The sequence below is a fragment of the Jaculus jaculus genome, chromosome 15 (assembly GCF_020740685.1).
Source record: "Jaculus jaculus isolate mJacJac1 chromosome 15, mJacJac1.mat.Y.cur, whole genome shotgun sequence".
Taxonomy (NCBI): domain Eukaryota; kingdom Metazoa; phylum Chordata; class Mammalia; order Rodentia; family Dipodidae; genus Jaculus; species Jaculus jaculus.
The window spans coordinates 37,012,333-37,030,171 of NC_059116.1; the positions used below are offsets into that span (position 1 = coordinate 37,012,333).

Sequence of the window (17,839 nt, forward strand, 5' to 3'; positions counted from 1 at the left end):
TAACCACCCGCCCAGACTCAAAGTGGAGGGCTCGAGGTCAGGAGGTGAGGAAGATGATGACCCAGGAGTGGTACGGAGCAACGGGAGAGGTCAGAGCAAAGAAGCCAGACCAGATTTCCCTTTAAGGGGGACTGCTGGGGTGTGTGGGGGGTGGCCAGTCCCTTGGGGACAGCATGGACATTAGGACCAGGGCGGTGACTTCCCGGTCACGTCCTCCCCCAGCCTCCCCCAGCCCCCCAGCCGGGGCGGAGGCCGGGAGCGCTGGGGAGGAGTGTACCTGGCAGGCAAAAGCCCAGTAGCTAATGAGCCCTGTGGGGCGCGGGCTATTTTTAGCTTCTGCTCCTGGGGAAGCCTAATCGCTCTGGCCGGCCTGCCAGGCTACCATGGAAACGCTCAGTGCCACCGCTGGGGCTCGTCCCCCATCCCAACCTGCTACCCGTCTGCATCTCTGGGCCGGTGATGCCACCATGAGGAGCCATGCGCCAGCCGTCTGTGCACGGTGACAGTCATGACTGCGTTGCGCATCCCAGGGCCATCACTGCTTCTCTGGGCCTCGGACATCCAGCGAGCTACCCACTGTTCTCCCTGCTGAGAACTCCCCTTGGCCACTCACTTGGGGTGCAGCCTGAGGTGGTTCCCGTCCTTGAAGTCCTCCTTTCTGGTGCATAAGGGAGTCCCACTTCACATGACACCCATTGAGCACCTACTGCATACCAAGAATTGCCCAACATGTCTGTGTATTGATGGTTTATTTATTTATTTGAGTGGGGGGAGAGAGAGAATGGGTGTACCGTAAGAGCCTCTAGCCATTGCAAACAAACTCAGATGCATGTGCCACTTTGTGCATCTGGCTTTACATGGACATGAAGGAATCAAACCTGGGTCCTTAGGATTCACAGGCAGGTGCCTTAATTGCTAGTCCATCTCTCCAGCCCCTAATTTGTTTTTTTATGCATGTTAGTGTGGTGCATGCATGTGAGTATGGGGGGACATTGCGGGGAGGTGTGTGTGCGCGCACAGGTGCACATGCCCGTGCTTATGTGATGTTTGGGCACGTGGGTGTCTATGGGCTGATTTTGGTATTGTAGTGGGTTATTTGAAGTGGGGCTGGGCAGACGGCTTAGTGGGCAAAGCACAGACCATTCAGGTATGAGGACATGAGTGCAGATCCCTGGACCCATGTGTAAACTGAACGTGGTGGTTCATGTCTGTCATCCCAGCACTGGGGCAGCAGAGATGAGACAGGAGGATCTCTGGGGCTCACTGGTCAGCCAGGTAAGCCAAATTGGTGAGCGCTAGGTTCAGTGATATCTTATCTTTAAAAAAATAAATGAGCCGGGTATGGTGGCACACACCATTAATCCTAGCACTCAGGAGGCAGAGGTAGGCGGATTGCCGTGAGTTCGAGGCCACCCTGAGACTCCATAGTGAATTCCAGATCAGCCTGGGCTAGAGTGAGACCCTATCTCGAAAAAACAAAAATAAATAAATAAAAATAAATAAATAAGTAAATAAATGGAACCTTGCATGGTGGTGCACACCTTTAATCCCAGCACTGGGGAAGCAGAGGTAGGAGGACTGCCATGAGTTCGAGGCCACCCTGAGATTACGTAGTGAATTCCAGGTCAGCCTGAGCTAGAGTGACACCCTACCTCAAAAAAACAAATAAATAAATAAATAAATAAATAAATAAACAGGCTGGGTGTGGTGGCGCACATCTTTAATCCCAGCACTTGGGAGGCAGAGGTAGGAGGATCACTGTGAGCTCAAGGCCGCCCTGAGACTCCATAGTGAATTCCAGGTCAGCCTGGGTTAGAGGGAGAACCTACCTTGAAAAACCTAAATAAAATAAAATTCGGGGGCTAGAGAGATGGCTTAATTGTTAAGGCACATGCCTGCAAAGCTTAAGAACCCAGGTTCAATTCCCCAGAACCCATGTAAGCCAGATGCACAAGGTGGTGCCTGTGTCTGGAGTAAGTTTGAAGTGGCTGAAGGCCCTGGCACACCATTTTTTCTCTATCTGCCTCTTCCTCTCTCTTTCTCCTTCTCTCTCTCTCTCAAATGAATAAATAACTACTTTAAAACAATAAATAAAATTCATAAAAAATAAGGTGGGGTTGGAGAGATGGCTCAGTGGCTAAAGGCACTTGCTTGCAAAGCCTGATGGCCCAGGTTCACTTCCACAGCATTCATATAAAGGCAGATATACAAAGTGGTGCATGCATCTGGAGCTTGTTTGCAATGGCTAGAGGCCCTGGCCCACCCAATCTCTCTCTCTTTACCTCTCTCTCTCTATCACTGTCCCTTTCTCTCTCAAATAATAAATAAATATCAGGAGCCATAGATCATTGTTAGAAAATTTTCAGTGCCAGGGATGGGATACCACCAGTGAGTTGTTATAGGCCATTGCCAAGGCCCTTGGTTTCCCACCAGAAATAGATGGTAAGACCCTATTGCTGAAGACTCCACATACTTGGGCTGCAAGGCCACTGAGAAATCCTACTGGAACTGAACTGATAACCTCCTCCATGTAGACCAGCTGACAGAAAGCTGGAAGAAGCCATTCTACATGTAGTTCAAAGGGAGAAAGAGATACCACCAGTGAAGTCACTCAACAGTGGACACTACAAGCCTTATATTTGGCCAGCCAGGCCAAATGAGTCAACAGGTACAATAGTGGCACGTTTGTCATGGTGGAAACCAATCGCCCTCCAATTGGACTGGAGGCCTGCTCCATGGGAGGGAATATGTACTGATACTGAAAACTTAAAACAGGGGAAGTCATGAGCCCTAGGGGTGTAACATCTGCTGATGTCTGGAAAAAATGTATATATTATGCTTATCAAACTGCCCAGTAAGCACTTCTCTTAATATTTATACCCTTATATTAATGCTACTCTCATTTTGGGTAGAGAATCTTCTCTTTTCAGATGGCAGTGATCTTGGGATGACTCAGAAGGTATCATGGTGATGGAAAGAAGTTACTGGAGAGTACTGAGTAACATCTCAATCACGCCTTCCAAGGCTCAGGGTCTAATGGGGAAGAGGTGGCAGAAAGAATGTAAGAGCCAAAGGAAGGGTAAGACTCCTTACAATGTGCTCCCTCCAGACATAAAATGGCCTGGATATCCATGACCTCATAGTGCCTGACACTACCTACACAATACCATCATAATAGGAGGAAAAGATCATGGCATCAAAATAAAAGAGAGACTGATTGAGATGAGGAGGGGATATGATGGAGAATGGAATTTCAAAGGGGAAAGTAGGGGGAGGAAGGGTATTACCATGGGATGGTTTTATAATCATGGAAAATGTTAATAAATAAAAATGAGAAAAAAATAATAATAAATAAAAATACTTTTTAAGAGCCAGGCATGGTGGTGCACATCTTTAATCCCAGCACTCGGGAGACAGAGGTAGGAGGATCACCATGTGTTCAAGGCCACCCTGAGACTACATAGTGAATTCTAGATCAGCCTGCACTAGAGCAAGACCCTACCTCAAAAAAACACACATAAGGGCTGGAGAGATGGTTTAGTGGTTAAGTGCTTGCCTGTGGAGCCTAAGGACCCTGGTTCGAGCCTCGATTCCCCAGGACCCACATTAGCCAGATGCACAAGGAAGCGCACGCATCTAGAGTTCGTTTGCAGTGGCTGGAGGCCCTGGCACACCCATTCTCTCTCCCTCTCTCTCTCTCTCTCTGCCTTTCACTCTGTGTCTGTCACTCTCAAATAAATGAATGAATAAAGTTTTATTTAAAAAACATACATAAAAATACTTTTAAAAAAGATAAATACATAAATGAACAATGCTGTTTGAAGACAGAGCCTGTGGTGGCGTGTGAACCTAGTTCACAGAAGGAAAGGTTTCATGTTAGTGAATTCGTTGGTGTGCGAGGCAGTAGCCTTATGCCACATCTAAGGAGGGTGCGTCACATGGCATCACCTTCACTTTGCTGAGGCATAGCCCTGCCAGCCGCAGTGGCGGCAGTAAAGCAGGGTTTTCTCTGGCCCGTGTGTGGAGGTGAGCGTCACAGTGGCGGGAAGCCTGAGCCATGTATCACACCTCAGCAGCAGGAAGGAAGCAGTCTCCAGACTGGGCTCAGAGCCAAGTACCCCAGATCCCACCCTCAGAGACCCGCCTCCTCCAAAGGCCCCACAACATGCACAGATCTGCCACCAGCTGAGGACCAAGTATTTAAAATACCTAAGGCTATGGAGCATCACGCCACATTCAGACCACCATGGGGTATCTGGGGCAGGCCTGTCACATGGTGTCTGCAGCAGCGATGTGACTGTATTCTGGTGCCTCTCTTCATATCTGGTGATGTCACTCGTCTTCAGTGTGGTTCCCCCCCACCCCACCCCCGCCATTGCCACCCAGGATCCGTGAGCTGTGCTGTCCTCTCTGGATACAGTCACCAATAATCCAGTGCTAAGACAATGTCAGCTCCCTGGGGTCCTTTGTCCCTTTTCTCTGTCTCCAGCCCCAGCATCTGTGCCATCAGCCTCAGTCCTGGCCACAACCTGGCAGATGGTGCCATGGATGGCCTTGTCCTGGGTGTAGGACCCCACCCCGAGCCTCGCTTGGGAAGGACGGCAGGGCCCCTGGTTCCACACACAATTGTCCCCACGTCTCCTTCCTTCTGGGTCCACTATCACCAGCCTCCACCTTCATGCACCTTCAGAGCATGGGGACCCCTGTGGGGACACCAGCTCCTCCTGTCCCCAATCACACCCTCTTAGGAGGATGAGGGGGCGCGGCTGGAAGACAAGGTTACCGTGCCCCACCCCCTGTGCTCTAATTAGCATTAACATGAATTAAACATGAGGCAGCCTGTCTGCTCTGAGGCGGCTGAGACACCATAATTGTTCCCTGGCTGCTGTGGGGCTCAGGGGAAGGGACATGCTGGGGGAAGGGACAAGAGGAGCGAGGAAATGCTAGGGAGGGGTTCCTGCTGGCCTCAGGTGTCTTAGGCAGGTGTCACATGTGACCCTGCACACCCGTGTACGGTGGGTATGCACAGGCCCCCTTGTGCCTGTGAGGTTCCAGGACATCCTCGCCTTCCTCCTTGCTTGAAGCGGGCCCCCCACTGTTCACCCAGCATCTCCCAGGCGGCTGAAGTTCAGGGGATCCTCCTGCCTCCACCTCCACCTCACACCAGGAGCTCTGGGGTTACAGGTGGACAGACGGAGGGACAGAAGGACGCCACCGTGTGGGACTTTACATAGGTGCCAGGGAACAAGACCTGGATCCTCACACTTGGACAGCATGACACCCACTGGCCCCGTCTCAAATAAAAATAAATGGACACTTAAGAACAAGTCAGACCATATTGGTGTCCCGGAGGCGCCAAAGCTCAAATCCCCAAAGCCAGGTGGGCCTGCCCGCTGTAAGGGTGGAATGAGCTGGAAAAGGGGTGTAAACATTAGCGCATACTCAGTGCTCACAGGTGCGGGTTTTTACACACGTGTACAATGTGCGTATGTCTCGTCCATGTGGATCCTGTCTTAGTATTTCTTACTCATTTCAATGCCTGTACCCTACATTGGGATTTCCTGGTGAGTTCCAAGAAGTACATTTTTACAAATAAATCTGTTCTGTTGGCAAACAGTGTGGGGGGGGGGCGGGAGTTGGTCGGAGAGAAAGGGCAGCTGGATGGAAGGAAGCCCCTGGTTGGAGGAAATTTCTCGGCCAGTTCCTGAGCCCGGTAGTTAATACTGAGGGGCTAATTCAATTTGGGCCACTCTGGGCCTCCCTCTTGGCCTCTGTGTTTGGGAGGAAGCCTGAGCTGCCCCCCTCCCCTGCTGCTTCCCTGAGCCCGGTGAAGGTCCAGGCAGCTGGGAGGGAGTTAAGGAGAGATGGCTCCCAGAGTGCAGGAGCCCTGCAGGGCCTGGGGGTTGTTCCATCACTGATGCGTCTGTCCCCAGCCCCTGTGACTTTCCACAGCCTCACTGACGGGGTCTACCTTGCTACCCGAGTCTGTTTCCTATTCATTTCAAGGAGGACTCAGCCACACCTGGCAATTTAACACACTAGACACGGTATGGCATTGCACGCTTTTAATCCCAGCACTCAAGAAACTGAGGCAGGAGGATTGACATGTTCCAAGCCAGCCTGGGCTACAGAGTGAGCCCTCATCTGAACAACAAAATAAATTGAACATGTGGCTTGTCTGCTCCATGGGGTGTGTGTGTTCTCACAAGGCCAGAATGTGTCCCTAAGGCTTCTGTGGGAGGAACAGAGGGTGGACACAGGTCATTAGCCTGCGACAGGCTGGTGCCCCAGTGACAGCTTCAAACCTAGCAGCTCCCCAGGGAGCCTCTGCTTGGGATCCAGCCTGAGTCAACCCTGGGCAGTGTGCGAATGCCCCAGGACAAGGACCGGCTACGCTGCCCTTGTATTCTCAGCACAAAGATGCTGGAAGGTTAATCAACAGACACATACAGTTGGCACCTGCTGTATTTGGGGCTTCTTTGTTACCCAGCAGCAGATAACGAATGCACTTCCCACGGCTCCCTTGGTCTTCAGAGAAAGCCATGCTCGGCATTTGATGCACCACACACCTGGCCTTGTCATCTAGTCCAGATCCAGCCTTCCTTTGCCATGACAGATGTTAGAACCCCCAGAAAGAACTTTCCTGGCCCATGGTACTATGGGAGCAGGCCTGACATGGAGTCTGCATTCCATCATCTTCACAGTTAGATAGTCACTTCCTAAGTGTCTGGGAATGCTGTGTCACCGTGACCCTAATGCCAGCCCCAAGGAGGACTCAACTTGGGGAAGTGCCAGGCTGAGACTGTGGGACACACACCCAGTGGATAAAGTCAGTCCTGGCATGGGATGAGCCAAAGAGCATGAGGGAACACCAGCGGCTTCTCCTTTTCTCCCTGGCCATGAGGAGAGCATCTTTGCCCCTACACCCTCCCGCCATGGTGTGTCGCCTTGCCACACACCAAAGCCATGGACCAACCAGATATGAACAGAAATGTCCAAAACCATGAGTTAAAGTAAGACTTTTTTGCTTTGTAAGTTAATTGCCTTGGAGATACACATGTGCATATGTATATGTGTATGTATATATTTATGTATATATGTATATATTTGATTTTTCAAAGTAGGGTCTCACTCAAGTCAAGGATGACCTGGAATTAGTCTCTGACTGGCCTCGAACTCACAGCGATTCTCCCACCTCTGTCTCAAGTGCTGGGATTAAAAGTGTGTACCACAATGCCAGCTCCCTTGGATATATTGTTATAGCAATAGGCAGTTGGACCACACATATTAAAATGGAATTTTGGGGGACTGGAGAGATGGCTTAGCAGTTAAGACACTTGTCTATGAAGCCTAAGGACCCAGGTTCAATTCTCCAGAACTCACTTTAACCAGATGCACAAGGTGGCACATGCATCTGGAGTTCCTTTGCAGTGGCTGGAAGCCCTGGCGCTCCCTCCCCCCCCCCCTCAAATAAATGAATAAAAATAAAATATTAGGGAAGCTGGGCATGGTGGCGCACGCCTTTAATCCCAGCACTTGGGAGGCAGAGGTAGGAGGATCGCCGTGAGTTCAAGGCCACCCTGAGACTACATAGTGAATTCCAGGTCAGCCTGGGCTAGAGTGAAACCTTACCTCAAAAAAAAAAAGGGGGGGGGTAAAAATAAAATATTAGGGGCTGAAGATATGGCTTAGCAGTAAAGGCACATGCCTGCGAAGGCTTAGGACCCAGATTCAATTTTCCAGGTCCCACGTAAGCCAGATGCACATGGTGGCACATGCATCTGGAGTTCGTTTGCAGTGACTAAAGGCTCTGGTGTGGCCATTCTCACTCTGTCAGTCTCTCTCTCTCCTTCTCTCTGTCTCAAATAAATAAATCAATAAAATCTTAATAAAATAAAATATTAAAAAGTATAACTTTTAAAATGGAATTAACACATTGATAAAAAGAATTTCTAGACTTCTAAAGCCATGAGCTAAAATAAACCTTTTTGTTTTGAGATAGGGTTTCACTCTAGCATAGGCTGACCTGGAATTTTCTATGTAGTCTCAGGGTGGCCTTGAACTCACGGCGATCCTCCTACCTCTGCCTCTCAAACGCATGGTGATCCTCTTACATCTGCTTCCCAAGTGCTGGGATTAAAGGCATATGCCACCACGCACAGCTAACCTTTTTTTCTTTATACATTGGTTGTCTCTATATTTTGTTACAGTAACAGACTGTTGAATCACTCACTGTAAAATGGCATTTGGGGGGCTAGAGAGATGGCTTAGCAGTTATTTGCCTATGAAGCCTAAGAACTCATGTTCAAATCTCCAGGTCCCATGTAAGCCAAGCGTACAGTGACACAAGCATGCAATGTTGCACACGGAAGAGCACATGTATCTGGAGTTCATTTGCAGCGGCTGAAGGTCCTGGTGCACACATTCTCTCTGCCTCTTTCTCTCAAATGAAAAAACAGAAGGATTTGTGATACATCAAATTAAATGAAACGTGTTACAAAAAAGAATTTCATCTGTCTCTTTTAAGTTCCCAGCAGAAGGGAGACTTTCCATCCTCTGGGCCACTGTCCCCTCCCAGCTCCTTGTGCCCTACTGACCGTCGTGGACAGCGACAGGGCTGGGACACTTTATCTGTCTAGATCCCACTGGCTCAGTCAACAATTAACTCTGAGTTTTCCCCACTTATCACGGCATCGGGAGCCAGAGTGCTGGGAATCCCAATCCCATTGGAGCCTGTGTGCCACCCCCCAGGGGCCAGCTTCCCTGGTGACTGGAGCAGGCCAGGGAAAGCAGAGGTTGATTAAATCCCAAGCCACCGAGGGGACACACCCACCCCCTACAAGGGGGAACACTGAGTGAACAATGACGAATCCTGAAGGTGAAAGGGAAGTCACAGGCCAGTGTAGGGACACAATGTGGAATAGGACTTATTCTATGAAAGGACCAAAGATGAAAGGTGAGGCTCTGAATCCCAGCCCATCAAGAGCTGAGGCAGGAGGATTACTATACCTGAGCTACACAGTGAGTTCCAGCCTGGGATATATACAGAGTGAGACCCTTGCCTCAGGAACACAAAAATAAGGGCTGGAGAGAGATAGCTTAGCAATTAGGGCACTTGCCTGTGAAGCCTAAAGACCTAGGTTCGATTCTCCAGTACCCACGTAAGCCAGCTGCACAAGGTGGTGCATGTGGCTGGAGTTTATTTGCAGTGGCTGCAGGGACTGGTACACCCATTCTCTCTCTCTGCCTCTTCCTCTCTCTCCCTGCTTCTCTCTCAAATAAATAAATAATAAACAAACACATAAAATATTTACAAAAAGACACCCACAAGAATAAGCCATGAGTGGTGGCACATGCCTTTGATGCCAGCACTTGGGAGGCTGAGGCAGGAGGATGGCTGTGAGCTCCAGGACAGCTTTGCCTAGAGTGACACCCTACTTCAAAACCAATCAAGACAAAAATAAACCAAAATATAAAGGTGAAAAAGGGGTGTGTGCCATGGAAAAAGGTGGGGTGCAGAGGACCCGTGGTTGTGAAGATAGTCTCCCATTTGACAAGCTTTAGGAGTTGTGAAGCTCGGAGCAGAAGTATGCAGACAGGCTGGCGCTCACCCAGGGGAGCACTGAACTGCCATCAAGCGGGCCCGTCTAATTTTCCAGCTCCCCAAAGATGTGAGGTCAGTGCAACATCAAAGAACCCTCAGAGCACAGCCTGGACCTCATGGAGTACTCAGTACCCCAGAATTTTGGTTTTGTGTGTTTTTTTTTAATTTTTGAAGTTTTTACCTATTTGAGAGACAAGGAGAAGAAGAACAGAGAGAGAGGGAGTCAGGCAGCTAGAGTATGGGCACTCCAGGAACTCCAGCCACTGCAAAGGAACTCCACCAGACACACACGCTACATTGTACATCTGGCTTTATGTGGGTCCTGGGAAATTAAACCAGAGTCCGTTGGCTTTGCAAGCAAGTGCCTTAACTGCTAAGCCATCTCTCCAGCCCCAGACCTGGTTTTGATTTTTCGTCTGATAGTTGAGATTGAATAAACTCTTCACTGTGGGTTCTAGGCTGTCACTCTACCTCTGACCACGCCCCCAGCCCTCACTGTGGGTTCTAGGCTGTCACTCTACCGCTGACCACGCCCCCAGGTCCTTGCAGCCTTTCTTCCTCTTCTTTCTGGTTGTGGTGAGGCAGGTCTCCCTCCAGAGCAGTGTTGGAGTTACCTTCTTGGTGCATTGCTGGGAAGAATCCCAGCAGACCCAGTTTGTTGGAGGACAGGTTTCCAGGCTACCAGGGAGACTTCCTCCTGGTGGAGGAAGCTGGCTCACTTCACACCTCTGCGGCTGTCAGAGAAGTCTAGCAGGCTCTGAAGACAGTAGATGGGCCCAATGACCCACGCCAGGCCCCAGGAAACACCTCCTCCAGCAAGGCTGCACCTTCAAAGGCTCCACCAGCTGTCGACTAGGTAGGAGGCTTAATTACAAACATTAGAGGCTACGGGGACACGTGACATTCAAACCATCACACCCAGGCTATCCTGAAACTCAATGTATCCCAGTTTGGCCTCAAACTCACAGCCACCCTCCTGCCTCAGTGCTGGGATTGTGTGAGGCACCATACCTCACTCACCTGTAGCTTTTCTAAAAAATAATTTTACTGATTTGCAAGCAGAGAGAATGGGCACACCAGGGCCTCTAGCCACTGCAAATGAACTCCAGATGCATGCACCACTTTGAGCATCTGGCTTTACTTGGGTACTGGGGAACTGAGTGGGGGTCATTAGGCTTTGCTGGCAAGTGCCTTAGCTGCTGAGCCATCTCTCCATCCCTAAAAAAAAATCTTTATTATATATTTATTTGAGAGAGACAGAGAGACAGCATGAGTGCTCCAGGGCCTCCTGCTGCTGCAAACAAACTCCAGATGCTTACACTGCTGTGTGCATCTGGCTTTACATGGGTGCTGGGGAATTGAACCTGGATCCATAGGCTTTGGAGGCAAGCATCTTTAACCTCTGAGCCACCTCTCCAGCCTTCATCTGCAGCTTTTTAAAAATGCCCCACTGGATGCCAGGGAGAGGAAAAGGTGTAAATTTTGGAGAGGCAGAGGGAAAGAGAAATGAGAAAAAGAGAGAGAGGGTGCAGACAGATACATGGGAAAAAATAAAACAGATGGGGCGGAAGGTTCCTCTGGGAACAGCTTGTCAGATTGGGTGGGTCCCCAGGCTCCTCCCCAGATGCCCAGGATATGAGAGAACGTGAACCACTGCCAAGTCTCACCTGAAACTCTTGGCAGCTGGGACTTGTTCCCTGGGTGGAGCCGGGAGTTCCCCAGGCCTGGTGTGGGTGGCATTCCTCAGTTTCGCCAGCCAGCGTGGGGGAGGAGGCTGGCTGGTCACCCAAAGGTGGAGCCAGGAAGGAGCGCAATGCCCGCCAAGCCCCGAGGCCTCCTAGGCTGAATCACAACGCGATATGGTTTCTTTGCTATTTTTATTAGGCACCCCTTCCCCTCCAAATAGCTGCTCTGTACTTGGGGCAGGACTGGATGATCTTAGGGCTCCAGAGTGGATGGCTGACTTGGGAGGAGCCGCACACCTCCCTGTTCCATGAACACCGATGTAGCAGGAGCCCACAGGAGAGTGGAGACTCTTCTGGGAAGGTCAGAGTGGCTGTGTGGAAATGGGCACTGAAGCAGCGGCTTTGAAGGTTAGACAGCAGTCCATCAAATAAAAAGGATGGGCCATGCAAATAGCCCAGGGGGTCTGAGGTCAGAGCTCCAGGGACATGCTGATGGAGTGGAAGACAATCCAGGACTGGGAAGTACGATGAGCTGTGGGAACTCAGAGCTCAAGGCCACAAGCCCTCCCCACCCTCAACAGTCCGCCTGGCCCAGCCACCGCCAGGCTGGAGGCCCTCAGAGCTGTCATGTCTGCTCCACGGCTCACAGCTCCAGCCCACCTTGGTCTCTGATGACACTTGGTGGTAGACACTTTTCACATCCTCACCGTGGAACCTTGGACCAGACCTGGGCCTGCCTGGGCCTCAGTTTCCCAACTGGAAAATGGCCTGTTGGAAGCCAGTTTACATTCAGGTCAGGCCTTGAATCAAAGATGGACTGAGGAGACATGAAAGAGAGAGAAGAAAGAAAGAAAGAAAGAAAGAAAGAAAGAAAGAAAGAAAGAAAGGAAGGAAGGAAGGAAGGAAGGAAGGAAGGAAGGAAGGAAGGAAGGAAGGAAGGAAGAAAGGAAGAAAGGAGGGGTGGGGAAAGGAAGGAGGAGAAGGGACAGGAAGGCAGGGAGTGGGAGGAGAGGGGAAGGAGGGGCACCATCCACCCTGGCCATCAGCCTTGTTGAGGGACAGGCCCCACATTATCATTCCTGAACATGCTGGGGCTGTCGGGGCTTAAGGAATAGGTGGTTATTTGCATTCAATTTGCATCCTATTTGCATACTGTTTGTTAAATGTCAAAATGCCTTGAAAATGCTTTTTCTCACCCCCAAAGTCAGCGAGGAGGCAGGAGAGCCTCCCTCTTCCTCCATCAGATCCCCACAGCTCCAGGGTGGCAGGGATAGTAGCCCAAATTAGAGGGGGGAGCAGCAGCCTGACTCCTAATTTAAACAGTACTTCCCCAGAAGCCCCAGGCAGAAGAAAAACCTGTCACAGGGGTTCATACATGTATGTGCCTGGAGGAGACACATTGGGAACTGTCACTTGAGAACTCACAGAGGGTTGAGTCTCAGGTCCCCACTTCCTGTCGGCTTAGGCGTCTCAGATGGCTGCGCCCCAGCCCCAGCTGGCAACAGGCAGAAGGCTTTGGGCTCTCACTGGGGGTCATTCTGAAAAGGCTTCCATAGGTGGCCGAAGTCCAGGTGACACTGGGTGCTCTGGGCAGGGGATACAGCATGGCCAGCAGAAGGTGTCAGAGCCCTGCCCTTTCACCATGGCACAGTGCCACCCCCAGGAGAGAAGGGATCATCTCAAAGTCTCACAGAACACAGAGAAGAGTTATGGCTCCTTGCCGGTGGCCTGGATGAGGGCGACATCCTGGGTCAGTTTTAGGGCCGGGGACAGAGTTTTCGTCAGGGATGTCCAAGGCAACAGGCGTGGATAGGTCCATATAGGAGTTCTGAACCTGCACCAATGGGGACAGAGAAGGGGCCATTTCATTGGGATTCAGAGACATGCACCACCAGCTCACTGGCCAGCTGACCCTCTTCCCTAATGTGGACATGGAGTCCCGGGGCCATCCAGGTCCCTGTCACCCTCCTGCTGCCAGCTTGGCTGTTTGCAGCCTCCTGGGGGCAGCTGATGGAATGGCAGGAAACACCACTTGGCGACTACTGGTGGTAGATAGAGGAATTGCAGGCAAAACATGCGGAGAAATCAACAAGGCCAAGGCCACACCTTGAGGCCCCAAGTGAGCCCAGAGGGGCCAGCAACCGTGTTGAGGTCAGTGGCAAGTTGTGCACAACACTACTCAGGCCCATAGACCCATTCTTTCACCTTCAAGGAGTGATTATACACCTGGGGCTTTTGGCACTGAGGAACCTACCTGGGAAAAGATGAGGTACCCAAGTGGCCCCTGGGCCAGCCTGGCTCCTTCAGTCAGCACCTGGGGTCCCCAGGACCATGGCTCCAACATGTCCAGCCTCAACTACCTGAGGAGGAAGAAGAGGACAGAAAAACACACGTTGAGAACAGAGGCCTCACCCTTGAGGCCAGCACAGTGGAGACCCTGCCCAACACACAGGCCCTGCTACAACACCAGCCAGATGACCAGAGCAGACAGTATGTCCACTGGGATTCCCAGAGCTCCTGCCACATGCCCAGCTCCGTACGGGAAGTACAGCAAGTAGTCATAAGGCCACACCTGCCCTGTCCTGTCCCCTCCTCTCGCTCCCTCACTCCCTCAGCCACAAGGGCCTCTTTTTAAAAATATTCATTTATTCATTAGAGAGACAGAGGGTAGGGAGAATGGGTGCAACAGGGCCTCCAGCCACTATAAACATACTCCAGATGCATCTTGTGCATCCGGCCTATGTGAGGACTGGGGAATCAAACCTCAGTCCTTAGGCTCTACAGGCAAGTGCCTTAACCACTACCCCATATCTCCAGCCCATGGGTCCTCTTCATTGTGCCTAAAACATAATGGGCTCTGTCCTAGCCCCAGGACCTTTGCCTAGGCTGTACATAGACCACGCAAGGGCCTGAGGCACAGGGCACAGCTTGTCACTCAGGCTTCCTGGCTCTGCCAGTGTCCAGTTCCTGTCTTCATCCCGCATGGGACTCCAGGAACCATGAACAGTAGGTCAGCTTGGGGGTTTCAGCCACCAATGGATCCCAGCGCCCTGTGTAGGACCTGACACTCAGCAGGCACTTACTAAGTGCTCACTACATACTGGACGATCATCTGGATGTTTGAGGGTCACTTCACTATAGGACTTTGTTGAGAAAACTGCCCTACCAGGAATACCAACCCCCTAGCCCCAACTCATCTCTCATTACCCTACCAGCTTCCCTCAGATTGCTCGAGAAGGAGGTCTCTTCCATGCCCACAACCTCCCACAAAAAAAGTGGTGCTGGAGGGATGGCTTAGTGGTTAAGGCATTTGCCTGCAAAGCTAAAGGACCCAGGTTCAATTTTCCAGGGCCCAACAAGGGGGCACACGCATCCGGAGTTCGTTTGCAGTGGCTGGAGGCTCTGGAGTGCCCATTCTCTCATTCTCTCTCCCTCTTTCTCTGTCAAATAAATAAATAAATAAATAAATAAATAAATAAATAAATAAATAAATAAATAAATAAGTAGTGCTCAAAATGACTCCCCTTAATACTGTATCCCAGGCTTGGATGAACAAGTCTCCAGGGGCCTGGCCAGCTGGACCTCAATAAAATCAGGTTCTATGTGTGACACCTTGTTTCTTGCGTGCTACCAGCCTCCAAGGTGGCCTCCGAGGCTGGAACCAGCCCTGCTCCTCACTGCCCATCTCACCCCATCCATGCCAGCCACACCCACCTCCAGGGCCGCCTCAGCCCCAAGCCCTGTGCTACCCACACACCCTGGTCGCTGGGGACAGGAAGCTGCTTTGCTCTGGGGATCTTGATGGCAGGTCCATGGTGGGCAGTGGGTGTCAAGGTGGGGCTGTGGGGGGGGGGCAGGAGGTGGATGGACAGACACACAGAGAAGCAGGAGAGACAGTGATGGGCAGCGGGAAGGGGACAGGAGCAGAGCTCTCTGGTTAGCATCGGCTGAAACCAGTTAGACAGAGAACAGTGATGTTATCAGGAAGCCACCATGGCCAACTCACCTGTCCCTGGAGCTGAGACCTGCCCTGAACACCAGCCTCTGGTCAGGCTCCAGTCGCAGCAGCCGTGACTGGGCCCATGTGCCCAACCCATGACCTCAGCCCGTGTCCCCAGCCGATGACCGCCCCCCACCCCAGCCCATGACCCCAACCCATGTTCTCAGCCCATGACCCCAGCCCACGTCCCCAGCCCGTGTCCACAGCGAGGTGTCCCGTGTCCCCGGCCTCGCACCTGGGGTCGCTGAGCAGCAGCAGCACCGAGCCGTCCTGCAGTCGCGCGTCGCGCACCGTGTCGTGGTCGCGCAGCGGCCGCGCGTTGTAGAAGAAGGTCCTCCGCCACGAGCCCACGCCGCGGCCCACGAGCTGCGCGCGCAGGTCGCTCAGCGTGTCGCGCGGCCGCACGGTCAGCGGCAGCAGCAGCGCCTCGTCGGCCAGGTGCACCTTGATGTGGAAGCGCTTCCCGCGCCGCAGCCGCTCCATCGCCCGCCAGCCGCCCGGCCCGGGAAAGCCGGCGTCCGCCCCGGCTCCACGCGGGGACGGCCGTGGGCCTCACGCTAGCGACCCAGGAGAGCGCGAGAAACAGGGCGGACGCGTCAGCAGGTCTGCAGTGGCCCTGGGCGGCCGACACGGGCCGTGCAAATGGCCTGGGGCCGGCCGGGCGGGAGCTGCGGAGCCGCGAGTCTGCAGAGGGAGGAGGAGAAGGACCGAGGAGCGAGGAGGGAGGGGAGGGAGAAGGGAAGGAAAGGAGACGAGAAATGAGGAAGGGAAAGAGGAAGGAGGGAGGGGAAGGAGGAGGAAGGGAGGGGAGGGAGGGGAAGGGGAGGAGAGAGGAGGAGGGAAGGAGAGGGGAGGGAAAAGAAGAGAAGGGGAGGAGGGAGGGGTCTCGGAGGACTTGGGCTCCTCCTTCTCCTGTGGGTAAGCTGGGGATTTGAGTAAAAGAGGGATGTGACCCAGGTGCTCCCCTAACACCCAAGAGTTCACCCAACAATCTCTCCTGGACCTCCCCCCATGCCCCAGCTGGATCTAGAACCCTCTGTGGTCAGGGTCTGCATGGAGGATCTGGGATGGGAGAGGCCAACATGGTCACCTTAACCTGGAGGCACTGAAGCTGAGGGGCTTCAACAGGGGAGGAAGAGCTCAGCTCCTCCACCAAGCGGGCACCTGCCCACAGTCACCCACCGGTCAGCACAGGGTGGACCCGCTGGCCAGTGGAGCTGGGCAGCACTTGTCTCCAGCTGTCCAGTGCCTGACCCCTCAGTCTTTCCTGGGGTCCCAAGAGCATCTCCAGTCATGCTCTGCCTCTTGCGGAAAGCCTCCCCACCCCCACCAGTTAGCCAGACAGGACTGAGCAGTTCTGGTGGTAGGGAGCTTGGCCTACACGCCTCCCAAGAAAGAGCTCAGACACCAGGAAGGACGCTGGCTGGTACGTGGAGCCTTCCCCAGCCTTGGTTCCTCAGTGTCCCTGTCCACCCGGAGAGGCTGAGGTGAGGGTCAGCTTTGGTGCCCATCAAAGAATTTCTCGAGATGGGCTTGGCACATGCTTTTAATCCTAGCAGGAGAAACACCATGAGTTACAGACTGGACTAGAGGGAGACCCTACCTTGAAAACTGTAGTCCTTCACAGGGCTCCTGACACAGTGGCTCAGGGTATCCTGAGAGAATGTTCCAGAGCGTGTTACCCTTGACTCCTCAGAGAAAATTAAAGAAAGTGAAAACTAGAGAATCTATGAGATTTGCTCTCATTATTTTTAGTTTTTATCTACATTAATGTTTTATTTATTCATTCAATGTTTCTGACTATTGACCCCAGGGCCCTGCACTGAGGTACTAAGGTACATCCCTGACCCTGAGTTTACTTTTTAATATTATTAATTAATTATTATTTATTTGTACATGCGTTTGTATGGGTGTGCCAGGGTCTCTTGCCACTGCAATCCAACGTCAGGAGCTTGCACCACTTATGCATCCAGCTTATGTGGGTGGCTAGGAAATTAAATGCCAGGTTGGCAGCTTTTATAAGCCAACGCCTTTAATGGCTGACCCATATCCAGCCCTCTGTTTTGTTGTTGTTTGTTTGTTTTTTGAGGTAGGGTCTTGTAGCCCAGGCTGGCCTGAAATCACTGTGCAGTCTCAGGGTGGCCTTGAACTCACAACAATCCTCTTACCTCTGCCACCTGAGTGCTGAGATTAAACGTGTGCATGCGCCACCACACCTGGTTTACTTATTTGATAGAGAGAGAGAGAGAGAGAAAAAATGAGTGCACCAAGGCCTCTAGCCACTGCAAATGAACTCCAGACACATGCACCACTTTGTGCATCTGGCTCTACGTGGGTCCTGGGGAATCAAACCCAGGCTGTTAGGCTTGCAAGCCAGTGCTTTAACCACTGACCCGCCTCTCCAGCCCATTGTTTTTTTAAATTTGTGAGACAGGGTCTCTCTCACCCTGTAGCCCAGGCTGGCTGGGAGCTCAAGCTGCTACTGAGGGCAGAAAGGACAATGCACACCACACTGGGCTTCAGAAGGAGATTTTAATGCAGTTAAAATAA

General features: G+C 52.1%; 1 protein-coding gene across 1 annotated transcript; it reads right to left on the reverse strand.

Moving 5' to 3' along the window:
• Positions 1-11,464: 11,464 nt before the first annotated feature.
• On the reverse strand, positions 11,465-15,772 carry LOC123455100 (ubiquitin domain-containing protein TINCR-like). Its single transcript, XM_045135249.1, has 3 exons — positions 15,525-15,772; positions 13,544-13,649; positions 11,465-13,123 (listed from the first exon to the last, which is right to left on the reverse strand). The coding sequence occupies exons 1-2, from the start codon at positions 15,770-15,772 to the stop codon at positions 13,646-13,648; spliced, it is 252 nt and encodes an 83-aa protein (XP_044991184.1). The 3' UTR covers positions 11,465-13,123; positions 13,544-13,645.
• Positions 15,773-17,839: the final 2,067 nt, after the last annotated feature.